Source organism: Lithobates pipiens, unplaced genomic scaffold (genome assembly GCF_037356315.1).
Source record: "Lithobates pipiens isolate NorthernLeopardFrog02 unplaced genomic scaffold, aLitPip1_a1.2 Scaffold_13, whole genome shotgun sequence".
NCBI lineage: Eukaryota > Metazoa > Chordata > Amphibia > Anura > Ranidae > Lithobates > Lithobates pipiens.
In genome coordinates this window covers 6,396,461-6,421,177 of record NW_027507718.1, presented here as the reverse complement: position 1 = coordinate 6,421,177, position 24,717 = coordinate 6,396,461, and the positions used below count along the sequence as shown (strand labels likewise).

Below are 24,717 nucleotides of genomic sequence, written 5' to 3'. Positions count from 1 at the left end.
GAAGGGCAAATGAGGCTAAAATGTGGAAGATAATGGTAGCTTAAGGATGGCATAATGATGGTTGGTAAGAGCTGATGGTGGAGCCAAAAAGCAGGAAACACAAACACAAGAGCAAGGAAAGGTGTGATGAGGGCATAGAAAAAAGGCAAATTGAAAATTGGCAAAGTTGGGATTTTAACTGGAGATTGAATATGGGAATGACGGAAGATAAGCAGGACAGAGGCCTAGAAATCAGAGGAGGTCAGTGAATTTGTATTTTTAAAGGAGGGTAAGAAAGATATCAGAGATTGGAGGAGGAAATTGGGACATATGAGATAAAGACCGCAGGTCCAGGGTTTCTTTATAAATTAATATACGTAAACGAGTTTTAGCAGAATGGGGGTCCTACTGGCAGGGTCTCTCCACCATGTTCATTCCTGTCCTATCCTTGTTCTCCCTTTCATTTCTTTCTTTCTTTATCCTCTTATGTCAGAGCATTCCCTTTTTTTCTCAAGTTTTGCACCTGCACCCAGGGCCAGGACAAGGGGTGGGCAGGAGGGATGGCTGCCCTGAGCATTGTGGTATCATGTGAGCTGGGGGGCACTGTGAGGAGATTGAGAGGAGAAGGGATTTGTGTTGAGTGGAGGAATTTGGGGGGCCGCAGGGGGTAAGAATTTTTCTAGGAGGGGAAATTTGTGTGTGTGTGGTAGGATTTGTTTTTTGGGGGGTTTGTGTTGGGAGGGGGGTGGGAAAAGAGGAGGGTCAATTTGGGGGGTTTGTGCTAGAAGAGGTGATATGGTAGGGGGAGGAGGGGTATGTGTCAGTGGGTATGATTGAGGATGTGTTTGTGTTAGGAGGGGCATTTGTGCTGGGGGGGGGTTTGGAGTAGGGGGTAGATTTGAGGGGTGGATGATTTGTGCTAGGACAAGTGATTTTTTGGTGGGGTAATATTTGTGCTGCAGGGATTTAGTGGGTGCAGGGGGGAGAGATGTGTGCTGGAAGTGGGGAATTCAGCAGGGGGGGTAGATTTGAACTGGGAGGAGGAGGAATGCTTAGTGGGTAATCATGCAGATTAGTGCCCATTTTTTTTTGGGGGGGGGTGGATTTTTGCTGACACATAACTCTCATACATCCTATGGTGGGGGGCATAATTTGGCATGTTCACCCTGGGCTCTAGGTGACCTTGTCTACACCGCAAAGAGGGACTTCTAATGTATATAGTCTGCTTTATTTAACCATTGCAAACCTATGCCGTGTAGGATCTCTGGTACTCCATATAGTGGGTAGCACTGTTTCTAAGTTGGCATTGCTTGTTCCCTTTTATGTGCCCTCTGACTGTTTTTAAATGGTCTTGTTGCACTCTAATTATTATTCTGATCATTCCCATGCACTTACTGTTTTGTACAAAAGCTTCTTAATAAACATATTTGTAAAAAAAAAATCCAAGAGAAAGAATAGCCAAATAGCCACAGCGCAGGAGAGCAGGGACAGACATACAGGTAAAAGAATTGAGTTGAAGATAACAGTGAAGGGGAGTACAAATGAGGACAACAGGGGAAGCAAAAGAAGAATAACATGAAAATATCATTGTAAATCATAAAATTAACCAGTGGAGATTTTAATTGCAACAAAATATCAAACATTTTTCAAACTAACGACATTGTTGTGTATGTTTATTATCTACTTAAGGAACGCCTCATGTACATATACGTCGTTACTTTGAAGAGGGATATCTCGGTAACAGCAGCAGCTGCTCCCACAACCGAGATATCCCTCTTTACAGGAGGCGGTCCTGTGTGTACGATAACGTTGGTCTCTGCAAGATCACCGTTATCGGCGGCGGGAAAGGTGCCACCCCCCTCCCGCCGGTCTCCTGCGCCCTCTGCTGCTTACCAGAGCCATCGGTAGCGGTGGAGGCGATTGGGCCCCCACTCATCTCTATACCATAGGAGGGCGGAAGCGACGTCAAAACATCACTTCTGCCCATACCTCTTAAAAGGTATATTTTTTTCAATGTCACTTTTTCAAATGACATTTTTTTTTATTGCATTTAAGAGTCCAAATATGAGATCTGAGGACTTTTTAACCCCAGATCTCATATTTAAGAGGACCTGTCATGCTTTTTTCTATTACAAGGGATGTTTACATTCCTTGTAATAGGAATAAAAGTGATCCATTTATTTATTTATTTTTTAAAGTGTAAAAATAAATAAAATCAAGTAAAATAAATAAGAAAAAAATAAACTTTTTTAAAACACCCCGTCCCGATGATCTCGCGCACAGAAGCGAACGCATACGTGAGTAGCACCCGCATATGAAAACGGCGGTCAAACCACACATGTGAGGTATCGCCGCGATCAGTAGAGCGAGAGGAATAATTCTAGCCCTAGACTTCCTCTGTATCACAAAACATGCAACCTGTAGAATTTTTTAAATCACGCTTATGGAGATTTTTGAGGGTAAAAGTTTGATGCCATTCCACGAGCAGGCGCAATTTTGAAGCATGACATGTTGGGTATCAATTTACTCAGCGTAACATTATATTTCACAATATTATATATTCACAATTTTGTCTTATTTTTTAATTCAAAAAAGTGCATTTGTTCCAAAAGAAGTGCGCTTGTAAGACCGCTAAGCAAATATGGTGTAAAAAAAATTATTGCAATGACCGCCATTTTATTCTCTAGGGTGTTAGAAAAAAAACTAAATATAATTTTTGGGGGTTCTAAGTAATTTTCTAGCAAAAAAAAAAGTTTTAAACATGTAAATGCCAAATCTGAAAAAGAGGCCTGGTTCTTAAGTGGATATGCATAATTTACAAAGATATGCTAACAGCTGGTACACAAAATAGGTCTCACCTTTCTTCCATTTGTTTCAATATTATTCTTGTCATCTAAACAAAAATAAAGTGTATGCTGATGTATTATTAATAAATGAAAAGTGACTTTTCTGATTCAATAATTCTATTGAGATTAATGCAAAGGATACTGAAAAGTGACTTTTAAATACCTTACTGGCCCTTACTGAGCTCTTGTTCTTGGGCCTCATAGCAGCTGCATGGGCTGCTATGGTGGTTGTTTCACCCTTGGTCAAGAATTATATTGTATAAAATGCTTTTTGTCCAAATAAGTCAACTCTCTAATTGTATTCTGGATTTGTAAAATGATAGCATTTTAGAATTGTTCAGTGAAGTCACAAATTGCAGAATGGCTCAGCGCAGCTGAACTGAAACAGGTTTGTCAATGAACAGGTGAACAGAAAGGCTAACAACTGAATTGAATCCAAAGGGTGGCTTGCCAGGTCTGTATTTGAGTACACAAGAATCACTTCAGATTACAGTGCCTTGTATACTGCAGCTCTTCCTTTAATGATTGTTTGGTTTTTAGTGGCTGCCTCAGATCCAGTTGGTGCTGAAAATACCGTTGTCAGTGACAGCCTAGGTCCAGATATCTGCCCAGGAGCTGAACAGATTAGATTGGTCTTTCTGTCTTGCTACATGTTGTTTTGTAGCCCAGTGTTACTACATGGTGAAAGCATTAACAATCCCAATATGTCTGACTTTTACAAGTGATGTGATATATGGGGGAGACTTGGAATAAAAAAACATTAAAAGCGGACCTCTGCTATTTTGTCATAGCTTTCGCCCAATGCAAAAAACCCCAAATAATTGAAAAAAAGACAGTGAAAAAGTTAATATATGTACCTTACCCTGATTTCCACTCATGGCTCCCACTGGAAGATGATAGCACTATCCTTCCTGGTGAGATTTCAGACATTGCTGTGTATCCAAAATCTCACAAAAAGATGTTGCCATGCAGTGCCTGGGGTCTCGTAAGGAAAGAAAGGAATGTCACCCTAGTTTAGACATTGTGGGTGGAAGCTGGGATAAGGTAAGTAGATTAACTAACTTTTTTTCCCACAGACTTTTTTTCATCTTTCCACTGCGATTTGGGGTTGGGTAGCCATGGGAAACAAAGGTGGAGCTTTCAGAACATCTATATTTTGGTAATGTCCAGAGAAATCAATAGTTATTTCATTTTTCAGATGCAATCTGATAATAATGTCATACACATATAATCCAATCAATAGATGCTTCTATTTTATAAACTTCTCTAACACGACATAGGTAATTTAATTGGTTGCCACTTCATATATGACTATTAGGACTTTTATTGCATAGCTGTTCTCACATGAACCCTTACAAAGAGCAATCAACTATTTAAAACATTTATTTCCTTTTATATATGCAATACACATCATCAGAACAATTCTTTGAATACTTGGCTGAAAGTTGGCAACATACTTCCAATCCACTAGATGCAAATGAAATAAAACACTTATGAGTAAAAATACATTTTCTGTAAAAGCTGGCTTACAATCCAGTACCATGTCAACATGATCTTCTGATTTCATTGATACTTAATCCCATACTAGAAAACATTTTAAAATTAGAATAAGGTACACCCATTTCCTAAGAAACATCTGCAAACAATCTGTTTCAATCCATGTTGAGATGTAATATAGCCAAGATGATTCAGCTAGAGAATATGTGACATCACTGAGGGGGATCTTTTAAACAGCACTGATGTTACATGATCAGCCCATGGTGACCTTTTAACTGATTTGTGGGTGGTGGACCCCTGTTTAGTAGTGTACCTATGCATTTCTCATTTAGAGGCACTTAGGTTGATTAACAGTTTGTAATAAAAAAAAACAAGCATAAAATTGACATTCTGACTGCATCCACATAGACCAAGCTGGAGGGGGATTTCTCAAGTTAATAAATCCCAACTGAAGCTGGGCATACCATCACCCCAAGGATACAAAGGTAATCAACCATATGGTTGTATTCCTCTGAATTAATTAGGCATACACAAAAAGAACAGGAACAAAACAGATTTTTCAAAGAATTCTTCAAAGAGAAAATAGCTGGTATTAAACAACATTGTTTTATTAGGAAACTTCACATAACACTAAGGCCGCGTACACACGGGCGGACTGTATGGCCTACTTAGTCCGTCATACAATCCGACGGACAGTCCGTCATACTTTCGAATGAACGGACTTGACCACACACGGATGCACAAACAGTCCGTCGAAAGCTTGCGCGATGACGTGTACAGCACGTACGACGGGACTAGAAATAGGAAGTCCAATACACAGCAATGCAACCTTCCGCCGTGTAAATCCTTTCTGAGCATGCGCCATTCTTAGTCCCTCGAACTAGCCTACTGACGAGCGGATCCGAAATACTTAGTACGCCAGACTGCACGCTGAAAAAGTCCGCTGAAGCCCACACATGAGCGGACTGTCCGCTGAAATGTGTTTCGACGGACTAAGTAGGCCATAAAGTCCGCCCGTGTGTACGCGGCCTTACAATAGATAAATCTAATAGTACTAATAAACCTCCACCATGTACATCTAAAAATTTGACAATTGTCTTAAGGACACAAGTGGCAACCACAATCAGACATACAGGTCTCACAGACTCCACACCCTGTTTAATCCCAGTTTGATTAAATTAATAAAAGAAAGGATAATAGCAGCACAGCAATTTCACTGAGCAGTCAAAATAGGATGTAGTAAAATGCACAAAGTTCATGCATGTGGGCTCCAATCAAAGGACTTGCAAAGTTAATAGTACCCACTTGGCATCATTGAGTACCAGATTTTCTCCCAGGTTTGTATTCATATAAACTGAGCATTCAGTGAAAGCAGGGTTATTCCCTCTGAGAGAGAACTGGCTATGTAAATAAACCCCAAGGTGCATACATTTCTCCAGGGGTTAGGTTCAAGTAAACAAGACACTCAATAAACACGGGATGGTTCCCTCTGAGGGGTAACACAATATATATATATATATATATATATATATATATATATATATATATATACAGCCTAATTGGATTTAGCAGCTGAAGAAGGGCTATTGGGTTCTATCCACTACAGGTGAGTGTATGAATGTGTAAATCCCTTGCCAGTAAGTCAGATATATCTCACTGCTTCCTCCGTCATCCTGAGTCAGACTTATCCAGGTCCTGGATCAGGAATAGATAATGCAGTCATCTCAGGGCTAAATCCAGATCACAGGGCATAGAGGGGACCCTTGCTTCAATAGTCAGCGTATCCAGGAGGCAAACAATGCTGTACGTGATTGCTTTATTGTTGCCGGGTTACTCTTCAAGATCTCTTGCTGGATCTCCAGCGAGAAACGGAGCGTCATCTGGAGAGTTGTCTAGTGGGTGGACACAACTTGTCCTCACATCACAGAACATGAACGGTCATGCTGATGTGTTTCACTCGTCATACGCGTTTCATCAGAGCATGCGCGGACGTCTGCCACACGTCTTTAAATATCGGTGAGATCCAGCAATTGGAGTCACCGGCAGTTGCCTGCTCTCTGTTTGGCCCCTGGCGGGATCCCATCTGACTCTGCCCTCTCAGCTCCCTGGTGAGGCACCTTCTGCCACCCTCTTGGAGCCCCACACCTGTAGCCATGGTCAAGCTCAGTGTTGAGTATGGGAACCTATAACCCCCTCCTTACCTTGTGTCTTCATAATTATTACTGTACCTTATTGTCAAATATATACTTTTTCATCCTATGCACATTGTTATACACATCCACCCCTGAAGAGCGAGCTGGAACTCGTGAAACGTGTCAGGTAGTATGATGCCGTGTACTATGACTGCTATTACATCAATGTATTGATATTCCTTGTTTATGCATCTTTTTTAAATTGGCAGTTATTGGTGATTCTATGCATGTAAACAATTTTACTTGAATAAACCATATACTGTATTTACTACTGTTTTATTTACTGACGGAAACGGTACCCACTTCATATAAAGTCCTGGGGTGAATCCTTCATTTTATTATATGTTACAGAGATGGAAGTGGGTTACTGGGGACACCAGACCTTTCCCCTTTTTCTATATTGAACCCAGGTGGAAGACACCACTAGCCCAAACCTGGTCTGTTGTCACCCCCACCAGTGTCTAAATGTATAAACAACCATTACACTTTGATGCTATACCAGCTATTCATTCTCCAACTCCAACACGTTTTTTATCCCAGTATTGTTGTATACCCTGGCTCCTTGTGCGATTCTTTGCTTGGCATTAGCGTTTTCTGTCTCACAATGGGAGCTGCGATGTGTATAAAGAGAGGCTTTTCTGTGTCTCCCGCTGTCCCTATCTGTTTTTGGCCGGATGAGGACACCTACACATCGGCGCCATATTCAGGCGCCAGAGGCGTGGCATCTGCGATTTTGTGGACTTCGGCGCAGTTGGACGCACTACATCATCTGATGGTTTGGGGGAGTGCCTGCATTTGCTTCCTGCGCTCACATGTCAGCCATCCACACATGATGTTGGTGGCAGAGCCTCCTGGGCTCTTCCGGGGTTAAATTGGAGGTCAGGCATGGCTGGGATTTCAATTTCACTCTTCACCGAGGACACACACAGCTGTGGAGGTTGCTTGCTGTGATTCATTACTCTTAGGCCGCGTACACGGGGGGACTGTTCGCTCAACTTTGTTCGTCAAACAGTTTCAGCGGACAGTCCGCTCAAAATTAGCATGGACGGACTTGCCCATACACGACGAACGAACAGTCCGCTGAAACCGTGCGCGATGACGTGAACGGCACGTACGACGGGACTAGAAAACGACGTCCTATACACTGCAATGCAACCTTCAGCGTGTAAATTCTTTCTGAGCATGCGCGAGACTTAGTTTGACGAACAAGCCTACACACGGGCGGACTGTCCGCTCAAACCAAGTTTCAGCGGACAGTTTTTCGGAATTTCCGAAAAACTTTGTTCGTCAGACTGTCCGCTGAAACTGTCCGCTGAAGCCCACACACGAGCGGACTGTCCGCCGAAACACTGTTCAGCGGACAAAGTTGAGCGAACAGTCCCCGCGTGTGTACGCGGCCTTATAGTTAAGACATTCACCATATTCAGGTACTTAATTCACCTTTTGATACCCACTATATTTAGGCATACTTGCATATCTTACACACAGTTCATTTTTTGAGCACTTATTTTTACTTAATTTTATATTTATTTTTGTTTTCTGACATCACAGATTTCACCACACAATCACAGTCCACCTCTCTCTCCTCTCTCTTTTTCACCTTGTCACTTGCTAGTATCCCTCTGATATCCTATGTTTTCCACCATCTCCATGTCCCTACCATCTTTGGCCCAGGCCTTTTACTTATGTATACATATCTTTATGCCAATACTCGTTGATTTTACTTTACTACTTCAGATGCCTGACAAACATACTCATGTTTATAGCCTATACTTTTTATGGACTAACAAGGTCTCTAGGGATACATCAGTATACTACCATTACACTATCACAGTCCATGTCTCTCTCCTCTTTCTCCTTTCCTATCTTGTCACTTGTTAATATACCTCTGCTATCCTATGTTTCTAACCATCTCCATGTCCCTACCATCTTTGGCCCAGGCCTTTCATTCATATATATATATATACATATCTTTATGCTAATATTTATTGATTCTACTTCATTACTTTAGATGCCTGACAAACATAGTTATGTTCACCGCCTATACTCTTTATGGACTAACGAGGTCTCTAGGGTACATCACTATATTCATGCCATGCCTGCTCTCCGTTTGGCCCCTGGTGGGGTCCCATCTGACTCCACCCCCCTCAGCTCCCTGGTGAGGCACCTGCTGCCGCCGTCTTGGAGCTGCACACCTGTAGCCATGGTCAAGCTCAGTGGCAAGTATGGGCACCTATAACCCCCCTACCCCATGCCTTTATAATTCATACTGTGCCAAATATATACCTTTTCATCCTAGGCACATTGTTACGCACATCCACCCCTGAAGAGCGAGCTGGATCTCGCAAAATGCTTCGGGTGGTATGATGATGCCCATGTATTATGACTGCTATTACATCAATGTATCAGTATTCCTTGTTTATGTATCTTTTTTAAATTGGCAATTGTTGGTGATATCTATGCATGTAAACAATTTTATTTGAATAAACCATATATTGTATTTACTACTGTTTTGTTTACTGACAGAAACGGTAGCCACTTCACTTAAAATCCCGGGGCAAATCCTTTTGTTTTATTATATGTTACAGGGATGGAAGTGGGTTACTGGGGACTCCAGACCTTTCCCCTTTTTCTACAATATGAGGGAAGGGTGGCCCTGGAGTGCAAGCATGCCACAATCAATCATAAATAATCAACTATACAAAAAAAGCCAAACGAAAATGCATTTAGCAAAAGCAAAAAATAAACAAAGAACAAACAATAAACACGCAGTATCTCCATTGGGGGGGGGGGGGGTAAGGCAGAGCTAGAAATGCACTTAAGTGTCATATATTAACTATTTATTGAATATCACCTACTTTTCAATTTCTCAATGCTGGAAAGGATATCACATATATTGACATACAATGCAGAGGGTAGGAAATATTAGCCTTATTTATCACTATAGACTGACCACTATGGCCATTTACAAGTGGGTACTCTTAACTTTGCAAGTCCTTTGATTGGAGCCCACATGCATGAACTTTGTGCATTTTACTACATCTTATTTTGACCACTCAGTGAAATTGCTGTGCTGCTATTATCCTTTCTTTTATTAATTTAATCAAACTGGGATCTAATATAGAGAAACACATGGTGTGTGGTGTCTGTGAGGTCTGTGTGTCTGATTGTAGTGTCCACCTGTGTCCTTAAGACAATTGTCAAATTTTTAGATGTACATGGTGGAGGTTTATTAGTACTATTAGATTTATCCATTGTTAGTGTTATGTGAAGTTTCCTAATAAAATGATGTATCTTTAATACCAGCTATTTCCTCTTTGAAGAATTCTTTGGGAATTCCTTTTTGTTTCCATTCTTTTTTTTTGTATGATTGGGCTGTAGATCAGCCTTTGTTTAAGTCTGAATTTATCCACATTTGATATTTTACTTTTCACAGACGCTAAAGAGAATAACCATGTACTGGTTTGTTACATCTCTCAGGGCATCTGTTACCAAAATCTATGTTTTTTTATGCATGCCGACCACAAAAGTTAATGGGAGTCTAACTTGGTCTGTAGCATTTTTTACATTTATTGAAATCATGGAGAATGTCATAGGAGGTGTGGAATCACACAAAGGTAGGCAGGGAACACCCAAAAGAGACCTCGCCACTGTAGTTCCAAAGGCAGACGGTGACAACTCTCACCGGAAAAAACATCTAAAATGTCTTTACTGATTATCAAAAATGTCATGCAGCTAATAATGATTAAAAGCACACCACAGCAAACAACTAAATAACAAGTCCTTAAGATCATATTGAAGTTTCCAGTCTGATCTTTACCAATATTATAAGAATAACGTATTCTCTAGCCCTCTTACATTCTAGTGGCAAATATAAATTTATTCACAAATCAGTTTTCTAAATAGTAGTCATGTTGTTAATTTATTCTATATTAACTCAGTTGCTACAACTACTACCAATATCCATACCTTAACAGCAGAAATCACATTGCAGTTAATCAGATTCTAGATGAAGGCAAGAGGAGAATTGTTACAAATTTTGACTAATATTTTAATTGCCACATTTTTGTATACCATTGCTTTAATATGATTAATAATAAAAATGTAAATTTTTACAAAAAATGTTTTCCTTTTTTAAAATCAGTAAAAGATCAGGAGAAATCTTATAGACAAATATTAAAACAGACCTTCACCTATGAAGAGCACTTCCTCTCTTCTGCCTCTGTACCCCATCCTCTCTCCTGCTGTCCTGCTGTCCTACTGCCTTCTGGTATTTCTACATCACATTACAGGAGGCAGTGTTTCAGCATGAGATCCCACGCATGGACAGACACATTGTGGGTCTCTGTCAACCTATAAATTATGAGACCTAGCAGAGGCCTGTAGCATGTCTACCACTGTGTGGGAAGTCATGGGCAAGTGAATGGTGGTATCACTTTTTCTATATAACAGTAGTGTATTTAGGTTTTGTGCTGCCCTGGGCCTGACTAAACTCAGGTACCCCCTAATTTAAATATGAACCAACCCTTCCTGTCAAGGCCAAACCCCTTGCTGTTTAAGACCTGCCCTGAAGTTTTGGAGTGGGGACACTAGTTCCACTAGTTTGGGGGGGAGGGGGCAATGGATTCCCTTAATTTGCATAGATTTCCTCTCACTTCCTGTTGGGACAGGGATGGTAAAAAATAAACTGACAGGAGCTATCACCCTCCGTTACTCTATCCAAAATGAAAATAGTTCTACTTTAAGCACAAATTTCTGATAATTTTATGGAGAGGACTAAGAAGATATAACCATGCCAATGGTGCAGCAGAAAATAGCACGGTGAGGAAGGTTTGTGGTCCAGGATGCTAGAACAGTTAAAATTAGAAGCAGCCCCCCCCCCCCCCCACAGTTGCGGAATGCCATCCGCATACCGGAAGCAGTGTGGCCGCTTTATGGGGGCACTAGACTAACTTGCCTCTGAGCCCAGTCCACCCCATAAGACTGGTGCTACACTAACAGCCAGCGGGGACTCTTTCTTAGGGCCTTGTCGACCTAGGCCTGTATACAGCATTGCTATAGAAGAAAGTTTACTGTTCACCAAGTCCTAACTTTAATTCTGTCAGTGTTGGGGCCCAGCCATCCTCCTCTTCGTATATACAGCATAGATGGCCAGACAGGCTGTTTCATTAAAACTTTGACATTTGCAATAGGCCAGGAAACTAAAAGTAGCAGATTTGTCCTGTGTTGTCCTCAATCCAGAAGAGGGACAGGAAGACTAAAAAGTAGAGCAATACAATCCAACAGTTTTCACAGTTATACCACAGAACCTGGTGACTGCATCTCAGAATGATCCAGTGATTCAAGAAACACTGACCTACTTACATGGTGAGTGACCATCTGCCAGAATGTCTTCAGCCATACTACCAAGTAAGAACTGAGTTGTCATTTTGGAAAGGTGTTTGCCTTTTAAGAGCACACATAGCAGTATTTCCATCTACACTGAGACAACCAGTTTTAAAAAGCCTCATCTAGGTGTGATATGGACAAAACAACTTTGCAGAGAAACAGTGTGGTGGCCTAGTTTGGACAACCAAAAAGAAACTTTAGTTCTCAGTTGTGAACCCTGCTTGCTCAGTGTCAAAAATAAGAGGAAAACAGCTGCTCCATTACAAGTCAGACATTTCCCAAAAGGTCCATGGCATACATTCCAAGTGGATCCATGTGGAGAAATTACTTGCACTAGAAATGGGCAGAGGTGGCTACAGCAGGAGTCATGACCACTAAAGTTGTCATCACTGCCTTGGAGGGATGGTTTCCCAGGTGGGGATTATCACTATAAATAATTACCGAAAATGGTTCACAATCTATTTCAAGAAAGTTTGAGACTTTCTTTAAATCAAAGGGAACAAAGCACATCTTAACACCACAATACCATCCACAGGTCGCTCACATGATTGAAGCAAACAAATAAAGTAGCAGAACCTCTAAACCGGCAAACTAGAATGGGGAGGTACCCCCGTCTATCTAATCCTGCACAAATCCACAGCCAATTGGCACCAGTACCCTATAGGCTGGAGGATGGATCAATTTGGCATGTGAGCAGGATAGTACCTGTTCAAGATCCCTTGGTCAAGCATGACACTACTCCTAATCGATTTACTTGGAATGGTGCATCCAGTCCTACCACACTACCATCAAAAACAACTGGAAGCCCGGATAACAGCTTCCATGCTCATGAACTGGGCAGAGTTCAGAATGCACCAAAACTCGATCTAGGTACCTGACTATGTACTCTATAATGTTACTGAGTTTTGTAACTGGGTGGAAGAATGTTATGTATTTGTTCATTTTTGTGTATTGCCATTTTAAGAAAATTTCTGCTTTAAGAACTAGTATGATGAGTTGGAGCAGGAAGTTAGTGTGATTAATAAAGATGGTGACCTGTTAACAGTATGTGTGTACTGCTGAGACAAAACATATATACATACCTTTTTTTCTGCAATCTGTGGTCTGGTTGCATGACATCAAGGATACTCTTTATCTTCTTCTTCCGTTGGCGATAAACAAATCCTAAATGATGCAGGGAGTGGGGCCACATAATGATGAGGCTCTACTCTCTGCAGCGTCCTCCTGTGAGTCTAGAGTAGTATGCTCATGAGGCATAGCACTGGGCGCTATTAAAGCCAGAAAATTGTCATCACTGGATCACAGGGCTGGGAGTCTGCATGTTGCATTTTAACAGCATGCAGAATGGCTACAATACATATCTTAGCTTGAAAAACTACAACATCTGATAGCTAGTTATCTGAAATTTGCAATAGTCATGTCAAAAAAAGTAAGAATTAAATTATCTTTGTTAATCATACTGTATCTATTTCTTCACATCTGGTAATGTTAACTGTTTAAAAATACATATCTCTGCATTAAGATATTATGAGGCAGAGATAAAATATAATCAAGGGTGGTAGCGAGTTAAATTGTAAAGTGATTCTTATTCTGCACACAGGCCAGAAGCAGGGAAGAGCAGAGTCCAAGACTGTGCACACAGGTGTACATTGTGTGTCTGTTAAATAACGAGACTGTGATCCCACCTAGTAAACAAAGCAGTCAGAACCAGTTATAACTGCATACGTGGTGACCTTGAACATGTTTGAACCTGTATGACAAGCAGCAACACTCGATGACGTTCAGTTTATTATTAGTCACCATTTAGTTTGGTTGTGGTTTCTGTAGTGTGCTGAAAGTTTAAAAGTTTAAAAGTTTAAAAGTTGAACAATGTGTCAATTAGATTTTTTTTTGTAAAATTGGACAAAACACCAACAGAATGTTTTTAAATGCTTCTTACAGCTTATGGGAATGATGGCCTGTCTCATGCGCGTGTGTTTGAGTGGCAAAAAATGATTCAGCGAGGGACGTGAGAATGAATTCCCAAAAGTTAAATCAGTGCTTAAAGGGACACGTTTTGAGTCAGTTGATTCTGTAAAAAAGTAAACGGTGCATGTGTTGAAACAGCTGAAAGAAATAGATTTTCTCCATGCCTTCCACCAGTGGAAAACAAGACTGCAGCAATGTATTAATGCAAATAGAGAATATATTGAAGGGGACAAGCATTACATTTGTAATACATATACTGTAAATAAAAATTTGTTATTTAATCAGTCTCGTTATTTAATAGACACACCTCGTATTCTCAGTTTTCTCTCCTTTACCACATTTGAAGCATAAAAAAAGTTGACCTTTATGCCGCGCTCAAATTGCTGTGGACACTGCTGTTAGGCTGACACATGAAGCAAAAAAATGAAAAACTGCAGCACTCTTCCTATTGTCTCTGTCTTTCTCATTTAGTTCAATAGCAGTAAATAGAATTATGCCGTTATATGTCACCAAACTATTGTTCACTAAGCAATCAAGTCTGTACGTTATCATTGACTTATATCACACATTTTTTACAAAATGTCAGACAGAAAGGTCAGACTTATTCTCTGCTAGAAGTAGATGTCTCAAAGCATAACTACATTACTGTACTTTGTAGAAAGAATACAATACAGGCATAAAGCCTGTTAGAATGCACCCATTGAAGCAGTATTGCCTACTTCTAGCAATGAAATAAATAAATTGTATATATATAGGCTTTCATTAAAAATAAAGGTATTTACTGTAAAAAAAAAAAAAAAAAGAAAAGAAAAGAAAAGAAAAGAAAAGAAAGAAAGAAAGAAAGAAAGAAAGAAAGAAAGAAAGAAAGAAAGAAAGAAAGAAAGAAAGAAAGAAAAAGAAAAAGAAAAATATTTTTTTTCACTAGACTTCTATGAATCTCAAGTGTTGACAAAGGCTCTGAAGGAGCAATAGTATTGCTTTGCGTAATTATTTGCTTCCAAGATTTAATTTTTTTTCCTAGTGTCTTGTAATTAAAACAGATTTAATGATACTGATTTACACAATACAGTCCATAATGATGATGTAGGAAAAAAATCCCCAAAGCAATCTTAACAGTCAGTTGTCTTCAGAGATTATACATTTTAATGAATTGAGTCTATTTGTGTGCAATTGCAATGTCACATGATACAAAAATAAATACACCTATTTTTGGAATGGCTCAGTTAGTTAGGCTTCATTCATACCAATGCGTTTTTTTCATGCGTTTTGCCTTTTGCAGAAATGCAGGACTTTTTTTGTAACATGGGTTCCTATGGAACATGTTTACATCAATGCATTTTTGTGCCTCTGCATTTTTGGAAAGAGTCAGGGACTTTTTTTTAATGCAAAACTGTGCTTTTTTGCTTTTTTTGGCTCAATAGACTTCAATGGAGAAGCTGTAGAAAAGCATGTAGTGCAGTTTACCGCCTTTTTACCACAATTTGGCTGTGATTTGCATTAACCACTTCAACTCCGGAAGGTTTTACCCCCTTCCTGACCAGGCCATTTTTTACCATATTGCACTGCGTTGCTTTAACTAACAATTGCGCAGTTGTGCAACACTGTACCCAAATAAAATTGATGTCCTTTTTTCCCCACAAATAGAGCTTTTTTTTGGTGGTATTTGATCACCCTGTGGTTTTTATTTTTTGCGTTATAAACAAAAAAGATGGACAATTTAAAAAAAAAAAAAACAATATTTTTTACTTTCTGTTATAAAATATTCCCAGTAAAAAAAAAATAAAAAAAAAATCTAATTTCTTCATCAGTATGACCAATATGTATTCTGCTACATATTTTTGGTAAAAATCCCAATAAGCATATATTGATTGGTTTGCGCAAAAATTATAACATCTACAAACTATGTGATAGATTTAGGGACTTTTTTTTATATATATATTTTTTACTAGTAATGGTGGCGATCTGCGATTTTTAGTGGGACTGCGATACTGCGGCGGATAAATCTGACACTAATTGACACTTTTTGGGGACCAGTCAAACCAATACAGTGATCAGTGTTAAAAAAAAAATTGCACGGACACTATAAATTACACTAGCAGCTGGTGCTCTGCTGATCCTATACCACAGGCAGCTGCAGTAATTACAGTCGGTGTACTGTGTCATCTGCACAGTGTACACTTAAAGATACCCCAATTGCTGGTATTCTGCTGATCCTATCCGCAGGTAGTTGTAGGAATTACAGTCGGTGTATTGTGCCTTCTGCACAGTGTGCACTTAAAGCTACCCCAATTGCTGGTGTTCTGCTGATCCTATACCGCAGGCAGCTGCAGTAATTACAGTTGGTGTATTGTGTCATCTGCACAGTGTGTAACTAAAGCTACCCCAATTGCTGGTGTTCTGCTGATCCTGTCCACAGGCAGCTGTAGCAATTACAGTTGGTGTATTGTGCCATGTGCACAGTGTGCACCTAAAGCTAACCCAATTGCTGGTGTTCCGCTGATCCTATACCGCAAGCATCTGCAGTAATTACAGTCGGTGTACTGTGTTATCTGCACAGTGTGCACTTAAAGCTACTCCAATTGCTGGTGTTCTTCTGATCCTATACCACAGGCAGGCAGCTGCAGTAATTACAGTCGGTGTATTGTGTCATCTGCACAGTGTGCGCCTAAAGCTACCCCAATTGCTGGTGTTCTCATACTAATAATACTACAGGCAGGCAGTTGATTCTGATAGCTGCAGTATATCAGTATATACATCCCAACTTTTGCAGCTACATCTCCCTGCAGGCCATTAGTATGTCTAGAAGGCCAACAAGGAGAGGCAGACAGTCACAAGCCAATAAAAGAGGGCAAGCAGGCTCTGTGTCTAGAGGCAACAGTGTTGTTCATGGACACAGTACATCCTCACCAGAACGTGGCCGTGGGACACGCTTTTCCCTATTTTCGGCAGCTGGACATGTTGAGCCACAACATGCCGAAGACTTGGTAGAGTGGATGACCAAGCTGTACTCATCCTCCTCATCCTCTCTCACCCAGGCTCAGGGTACTGGCAAAGCAGCTGCCAATGCGGCCTCTTCCCTTGGCTCAATGGCATCAGTCACTCCTTCCCTAGCCCCACCATGTCCTCCTGAGGAGTCCCCCGAACTGTTTGAGTACAGTGTTGGGTACATGCTCCATGAGGATGCCCAGCCTTTTGAAGGCTCTGATGATGATACCCAGCTAGAGGAAGGCAGTAACGTGAGCCCAGAGAGAGGGGGTGTTCAAGAAGGACAGCAATCTGGCAGTCATGTTCCCCCAGCTGCAGCATACTGCCAAGTTTGCTCCAGTAATGAGGAGGGAGTGGATGATGAGGTCACTAACTCCACGTGGCTGCCTGATAGGAGAGAGGAGGAGGAGGCACATCTCCAAGGAGGCAGTATGCCCTCCAGGGACCAGCTTAAGGGCAACACACTGACTGCATCACACAGCAGACATCCGCATGTGCAGGGCGCTGCCTCTGCGTGTTATTCCAAAAGTTCTTTGATGTGGGCCTTTTTTGAGACACGTGCATCAGATCAGACCGCTGCTATTTGCAACATATGTCTCAAACATATCTCGCATGGCCAAAACATCAGCCGTTTGGGCACCACATGCTTAACCAGACATATGTCGACCTGCCAAGCAGTTCGTTGGCAAGTGTACCTTAAAGACCCACACCAAAGAACAAAGCGGACCTCTCCTTGCTCATCATCAGCTGGGATCTACAACCCCACTATATCTTCAGTCCTATCTGAAACCTGCACTGAGAGGAATGAAGGTGTAAAATTAGATGTGTCACGGCGAAGTACTTGTGGGCAATCTGCTATCGGTACACCAACGTCTGATTGTACCAGGCAAATTTCCCTGCCCCAGCTGCTGCACCGTCGAAAGAAGTTCACTCCCAGCCATCCACATGCCCAGTGGTTGAATGCTAGCTTGGCTAAATTGCTAGGACCTCGCTGGACAGGGCGGTCAGCAGTAAGGTGCATATTACCACTGACTCATGGTCTAGCAGGCATGGACAGGGACATTACCTATCTTTCAAGGCACATTGGGTGACTCTTCTGGCAGCTGGGAAGGATGCAGGACAAGGTGCAGTAGTGTTGGAGGTTGTTCCACCACCATGCCTCCAAAATGCTACTACTGGTAATTCTGATACACCTCTCTCCTCCACCCCCTGCTCTTCTTCTTCCTCCATGACCTCTTCCTGTGCATTGTCCTCCAAACCAGCAGTGCTCCATAGGCATTCAAGTACGCAAGGGGCTACGCAAGTATGCAGGCAAAAAGATGCCATGCCGTGCTTGCACTGTTGTGCTTGGGGGACAGGAGCCATACTGGGGCAGATATTCTGTCAGCTCTGCAGAGGCAGGCTGAGATGTGGTTAACGCCATGCCAGCTTAAGCCAGGAATGGTGGTTTGCGACAATGGCACCAATCTCCTCTCCGCCCTCCGTCAGGGACAACTGACTCATGTGCCCTGTGTGGCTCACGTCCTTAACTTGGTGGTGCAGTGGTTCTTCAGCAGGTATTTGGGATTACAGGATGTTCTGAGGCAGGCCAGGAAAGTCTGTGTGCATTTCCGCCAGTCATATAATGCCAGTGCTCAGCTGGTTGACCTACAAAAGGAATTTAACCTGCCCAAGACCCGCCTAATTTGTGACATGCCCACCAGGTGGAACTCAACGTTGGTCATGCTGCAGCGGCTGCACACGCAGCAGAGGGCCATCAGTGAGTACCTGTATGACTATGGCACCAGGACAGGGTCAGCGGAGCTTGTTTTTTTTCCCCATGCCAGTGGTTCATGATCAGGGATGCATGCACTGTCCTGTCACCATTTGAGGAGGCCACGAGGATGGTGAGCAGTGACAGTGCATGCATCAGTGACACTGTCCACCTGTTGGAGCACACGCTGCGTGGAATAATGGACAGGACACTTGAGGCAGAACAGAGGCATGAAGAGGTGGACTTCCTTACCTCTCAAGGCCCACTTTATCCAGACAGTGTTCCTGCTGGCCCGCCGCTCATACAGGAAGAGGATGAGGATGAAGAGGATTGTGTCAGCATGGAGGTGGAGCCTGGCACTCAGCATCAGCAGCAGTCTTTTAGGGATCATTTACAGTCCCAAGAAACCCGTGGACTTGTACATGGCTGGGAGTAGGTGGCTGCGGATCATATTGTCCATAGTGACCCAGAGGACTACAGACCAAATGCCTCAGCTAACCTATGCTGCATGGCTTCCCTGATCCTGCAAAGCCTGCAGAAGGATCCTTGTATTCGTCGGATCAAGGAGAGAGATCATTACTGGCTGGAAACCCTCCTTGATCCACATTACAAGGGTAAGGTTGCGGACCTTATCGTGCCATTGCAGAGGGAGCAGAGGATGAAACATGTTCGGGAGGCCTTGTAGAAAGGTCTGTGCAACGCGTTCCCAGAGACTGGGAGGTTAAAAATTCCTGGTCCTGGACAACGCGTTCCTGAGGCTTTGGTCAGTCACAGAAGGAGCGGTGGAGAAGGTGTCCATCTGACCGATGCGTTCAGACAATTTTTTAGTCTGCAGCCCCAAGGTATGATCGGTTCCAGCAACCATCGCCAGCGTCTGATTTACATGGTGCAGGAATACCTAGGGGCAAGATCAGACTTGGACACCTTTCCCACTGAAAACCCTCTGGGTTATTGGGTCTTGAGGATGGATCACTGGTCAGAGCTTACACAGTATGCAATTGAGCTACTGGCCTGTCCTGCATCCAACGTTCTTTTGGAACGTACATTCAGTGCTGCTGGAGGCTTTGTAACCGATCAAAGGGTGCACCTGTCCACAGACTCGGTTGATCGACTGACCTTCATAAAGATGAATCAGTCTTGGATCACCACCAGCTACCAAGCACCTGATGCTGATGTAACCGAATATTTTTTTTTTAAATGTCAGATCCCTTCAAGACAGACTATGCTGATGCTGAGTGATTACCCTCTTATGCTGAGTGACTATACTCTTCCTCCTCAATGATCATGCTGATAACTTGGAAGAACATTTTTTGTTCTGGGCGCCGCCATCAGTGGCTAAGGCCCAATTTTTCAGCCCCTGTTTAGCAGGGGTGTGTAATTACAACTTTTGATGCAATATTTTGCAGGAGGGTCCGTTGCTGCGCTCAACTACAATATATGTGAGTGGTTGCAGTATTGTGGCACCAGTGCCTAAGGCCCAATTTTTCAGTCCCTGTTTAACAGGAGTGTGTAATTAAAATTCTTGATGCAGTACTTTGCAGCAGGGCTCATTCCTGCACTACAACTAGAGTATCTGTGAGCGGTTGCAGTGTTGTGGCATCAGCTCCAGTGCCAAAGGCACAATTTTTCAGCCCCTGTTTGACAGGGGTGGGTAATTACAATTTTTGATCCGATACTTTGCAGCAGGGCTCACTCCTGCTCTCCAACTAGAGTTTCTGTGAGGTGTTGCAGTGTTGTGGCACCAGTGCCTAAGGCCCAATTTTTCAGCCCCTGTTCAACAGGTGCATGTAATTACAATTCTTGATATAATATTTCACAGCAGAGCCCGTTCCAGCACCCATCAAGAGTAACTGTGAGGACTTAGTGTTATGGCACCAGCACCACCACCAAAGGCCCAATTTTTCTCCCACTGTTCAACACTGGCATGTAATTACAATTCTTGATATAATAGTTCACAGCAGGGCATTCCAGCACCCACCAAGAGTCATTTTGAGGGCTTACAGTGTTATGGCAACACCAACACCTTAGGCCCAAATTTCTGCAGAGCATATAGGGCAGCAGCCATCACCAGCATCTGATTTACATGGTGCAGGAATACCTAGGGGCAAGGTCAGACTTGGACACCTTTCCCACCGAAAATCTTCTGGCTTACTGAGTCTTGAGGATGGATCACTGGCTAGAGCTTGCACAGTATGCAATTGAGCTACTGGCTTGTCCTGCATCCAGCGTTCTTTCGGAACGCACCTTCAGAGCTGCTGGTGGCTTTGTAACCGATCACAGGGTGCGCCTGTCCACCGACTCGGTTGATCGACTGACCTTCATAAAGATGAATCAGTCTTGGATCACCACTAGCTACCAAGCACCTGAAGCTCATGTAATAATATTTTTTGAAATGTCACATCCCTTCAAGACTGCCTATGCTGATGCTGAGTGACTGTCCTGTTATGTTGACTGACTATCCTCTTCCTCCTCAATGATCCTTCTGATATCTTGGAAGAACATTTTTGGTTCTGGGTGATGCCACCAGCCCAATTTTTCAGCCCCTGTTTAACAATTAATTAGAGTGCAATGCTTTGCAGCAGGGCTCATTCCTGCACTCCAAATAGAGTATATGGGAGAGGTTGCAGTGTTGTGGCACCAGCACCAGTTTCTAAGGCCCAATTTTCAGCCCCTGTTTAACAGGGGCATGTAATACACTTTTTGGTGCAATGCTTTGCAGCAGGGCTCATTCCTACACTCCAACTAGAGTATATGGGAGAGGCTGCAGTGTCCTGGCACCAGCACCAGTGCCTAAGGCCCAATTTTTCAGCCCCTGTTTAACAGGGGCATGTAATACAATTTTTGATGCACTACTTTGCAGCAGGGCTCATTCCTGCACTTCAACTAGAGTATCTGGGAGAGGTTGTAGTGTCGTGGTACCAGCAAGCAGTGCCTAAGGCCCAATTTTTCAGCCCCTGTTTAATAGGGGCATGTAATTAAAATTCTTGATATAATATTTCACAGCATGGCCCGTTCCTGCGCCCACCGAGAGTAACTGTGAGGACTTATAGTGTTGTGGCACCAGCATCACCACCACAACCACAAAAAGGCCCAATTTTTCTACTACTGTTCAACAATGGCATGCAATTACAATTCTTGATATAATCGTTCACAGCAGGGCACTCCAGCAAGAGTCACATTGAGGGCTTACAGTGTTGTGGCAACACCAACATCTTAGGCCCCCATTTTCTGCAGAGCATATAGGGCAGACCCCAACTTACAAACGTCTCCTACTCGCAAACGGAAGGAGACAACAGGAAGTGAGATGAAATCTACCCCTAGGCAGGGAAATTCTCTCCTGTAAGAGTTGATATGGGGAAAACGTGTCTCCTCTACACTGATGCTTTATCCCAATCCTTGTTTTACTAAAACCCCAAATTTTCAAAAAACATTGGTCATTGTGACAGAAAGTGAGGTGAAATCATCTGAAGAGTTGCACAGACAGCAAAAAAATGTTACAGGGGTGATAACCTTAAAAATAGATTTTTTTTACTGGCGCCACACTTTAAAAATTTACCAGTTCAAAATTAAAAACAGATTTACTTAACAACAAACCTACACAGTCCCTGTCTTGTTTGCACCGCCTGTATACTGCTGTTCTGAGTATATAGGGCCTGGGGACCCCACACGTTTCCTTTTTTTAATTTGGGTACTGGGTTCCCCTTAATATCCATACAAGACCCAAAGGGGCTGGTAATGGGCAGGGGGGGTACCCATGCCATTTTTCTCAATGATTTTCATCCATATTGCTGGGACCAGACATTACATTAAAACCGCAAGCAGTTTTAAATTACTTTTTTTCCGTTAGAAATGTCATTTTGTGCAGGGACTGTTCTAAACATGGGAAACACGTGCCACTTCACAGGCATACTATAGAAATGCCCCAGGCACGATATTTAAAGGAATATTTAACTTCTTTTCACTTTAAGCATCATTAAAATCAGTGCTCCCGAAAAAAATGGCAATTTTTAAAACTTTTTTTTGCATTGATACATGTCCCCTGGGGCAGGAGCCGGGTCCCCAAACCCTTTTTAGGACAATAACTTGCATATTAGCCTTTAAAATTAGCACTTTTGATTTTGAACGGTCAAGTCCCATTGACTTTAACAGGGTTCTAAAGTTTGCGCAACTTTTTGGTCCGTTTGCAGGTTTTGGTGCAAACCGAACCACGGGGTGTTCGGCTCATCCCTACTCATAACTAACATCCTCCAGACCCTTTATTAGCTTTGTTGCCCTTCTTTGTACTCGCTCCATTTCCAGTACATCCTCCCTGAGGACTGGTGCCCAGAACTGGACATAGTGTTAGTATAGTGTGCAAGAATAGTGCAAGAATAGTGTGTCAGTGTAGTGTGTTACTGTAGTGCAGTGTTTAACACAGCTGTCCATAACATTTGACTGAGTGTAGAGTTTTAGTGTTAGTATAGTGTGTGAGAATAGTGTGAAGTGCAGTGTTAAACCCACCATTACATTACATTTAGTGCTATATACAGTGCTGTATACCCTTTTTTGGGGGTTGCTGCATGCTTTTTTTGTGTCTTATTTTGTCCCCTGCCTGGCCCATTTTTTAAACTGTCAGTCGCAGTTTTTCTGACTGTGACGTGGTGTTTCCCTTTTTATATTTTTTATAGTATGTAAATTTCGGTCAGCATTCATCCAGTTACACATTGCAAGCATGCTGCATGCTTTTTTTTTCTGTGTCTTATTTTGTCCCCTGCCTGCCCCCATTTTTTAAACTGTCAATCGCAGTTTTTCTCACTGTGACGTGGTGTTTCCCGTTTTATATTTGTTATAGTATGTACATTTCGGTAAGCATGCATCCAATTACACATTTCCCAGTATCTTTAAAATTTGGGTAATAAGCCCCCCCATCAAGTCTTGGAGTCCAACAAGGAGAGGAAAATGTTCCCATGCCACTATGAGGGGGCCAGTAGCGCCAGTGTCCACCGGCAAAGGTGGACATGATCCGTCCTCAAGCAGGTCACCTTTGTCTCTATTTAGTGATGTTGCCCATGCTATCCAGCCACAGCATGCAGAGGAGGTGGTGGACTGGCTTACTAAACCATCCTCATCCTCCTCATCCTCTATGACCCTTAAAGCTGGAATTAGCACGCAGTTCACCGGAGGAGGACAGCTGAATTATTTGAACACAGCATCAGCCACTAGCTTCTTGAGAATGCACAGACATTACTTGATTCTGATATTGGTTCTGAGGTAGAGGAATTGACTAACGTGCCAACAGAGAGGGGTAAACACTGAAAACAACAAATTGTCAGTCATGTTCCCCCAGCCGCAGCGTATTGCCAAGTTGGCTCCAGTGATGAGGAGGATGGAAGGGATGATGAGGTCACTGAAGCAACTCGGGTGCCGGATAGAGCAGAGGAGGAAAGTGAGGGGGCAAAACAACCCCAACTATGCAAAATGTTCGCCAGAGGCAGGCATCAGGGAAGAGTAGAGGGCAGCCACCCTATGCCATCAGATTGTGGAGCTGTTATTTCCCGGCCCACTTCCCACAGCTCAGCTGTCTGGGCATTTTTTAGCACATGTGCAGCCAATCGTACTGTTGCAATTTGCAATCTCTGCTGCAAGCAGATTAAGCATGGCAAAAACACCAGCCATTTGGGTACCACATGCTTGACAAGGCATTAAACCTCTCACAACTCAGCTTGTTGGCAAGAGCACATGGAAGTCACACACACACAAGGGACCAAATGCTTCTCCTCCTCACTCCTCACCTCTCGTGTATATCTCATGACCTCTCAGCAGTCTCCACTGAAAGGGATGGCGGCATTGTAAAGGGTGCCACAGGTCCTTTGAACACGTCTGCCAGCAGCACGAGCTGTAGAGTATAGCAGGCAAATTTTTCTGCCCAGCTGCTGCAGCGCAAAAATAAATACACTCCCCACCACCCACATGCCCAGCGTCTAAATTACAACTTGTCCACATTGCTGGCTTTAAAACTCCTACCTTTCCATCTGGTGGATTCTACCCCCTTGAATTTCAAGAATGTGCTGTACCACAATGGCAGGTTCCCCATAACTATTTCTTTGCATGCAAGACCATTCCTGCTCTG

At 42.6% G+C, this 24,717-nt stretch overlaps 1 protein-coding gene across 1 annotated transcript in view; it reads right to left on the bottom strand.

Moving 5' to 3' along the window:
- The window catches only part of HSD17B3 (hydroxysteroid 17-beta dehydrogenase 3), a 149,591-nt gene that overhangs the window by 33,438 nt on the left and 91,436 nt on the right, over nt 1-24,717 (bottom strand). Inside the window, exons 6-7 of the mRNA XM_077474804.1 lie at nt 10,484-10,519; nt 2,838-2,872 (exon numbers count right to left, since the gene is read on the bottom strand). Coding sequence (XP_077330930.1) covers nt 2,838-2,872; nt 10,484-10,519 — 71 coding nt within the window. The remainder of the gene's footprint in view (nt 1-2,837; nt 2,873-10,483; nt 10,520-24,717) is intronic.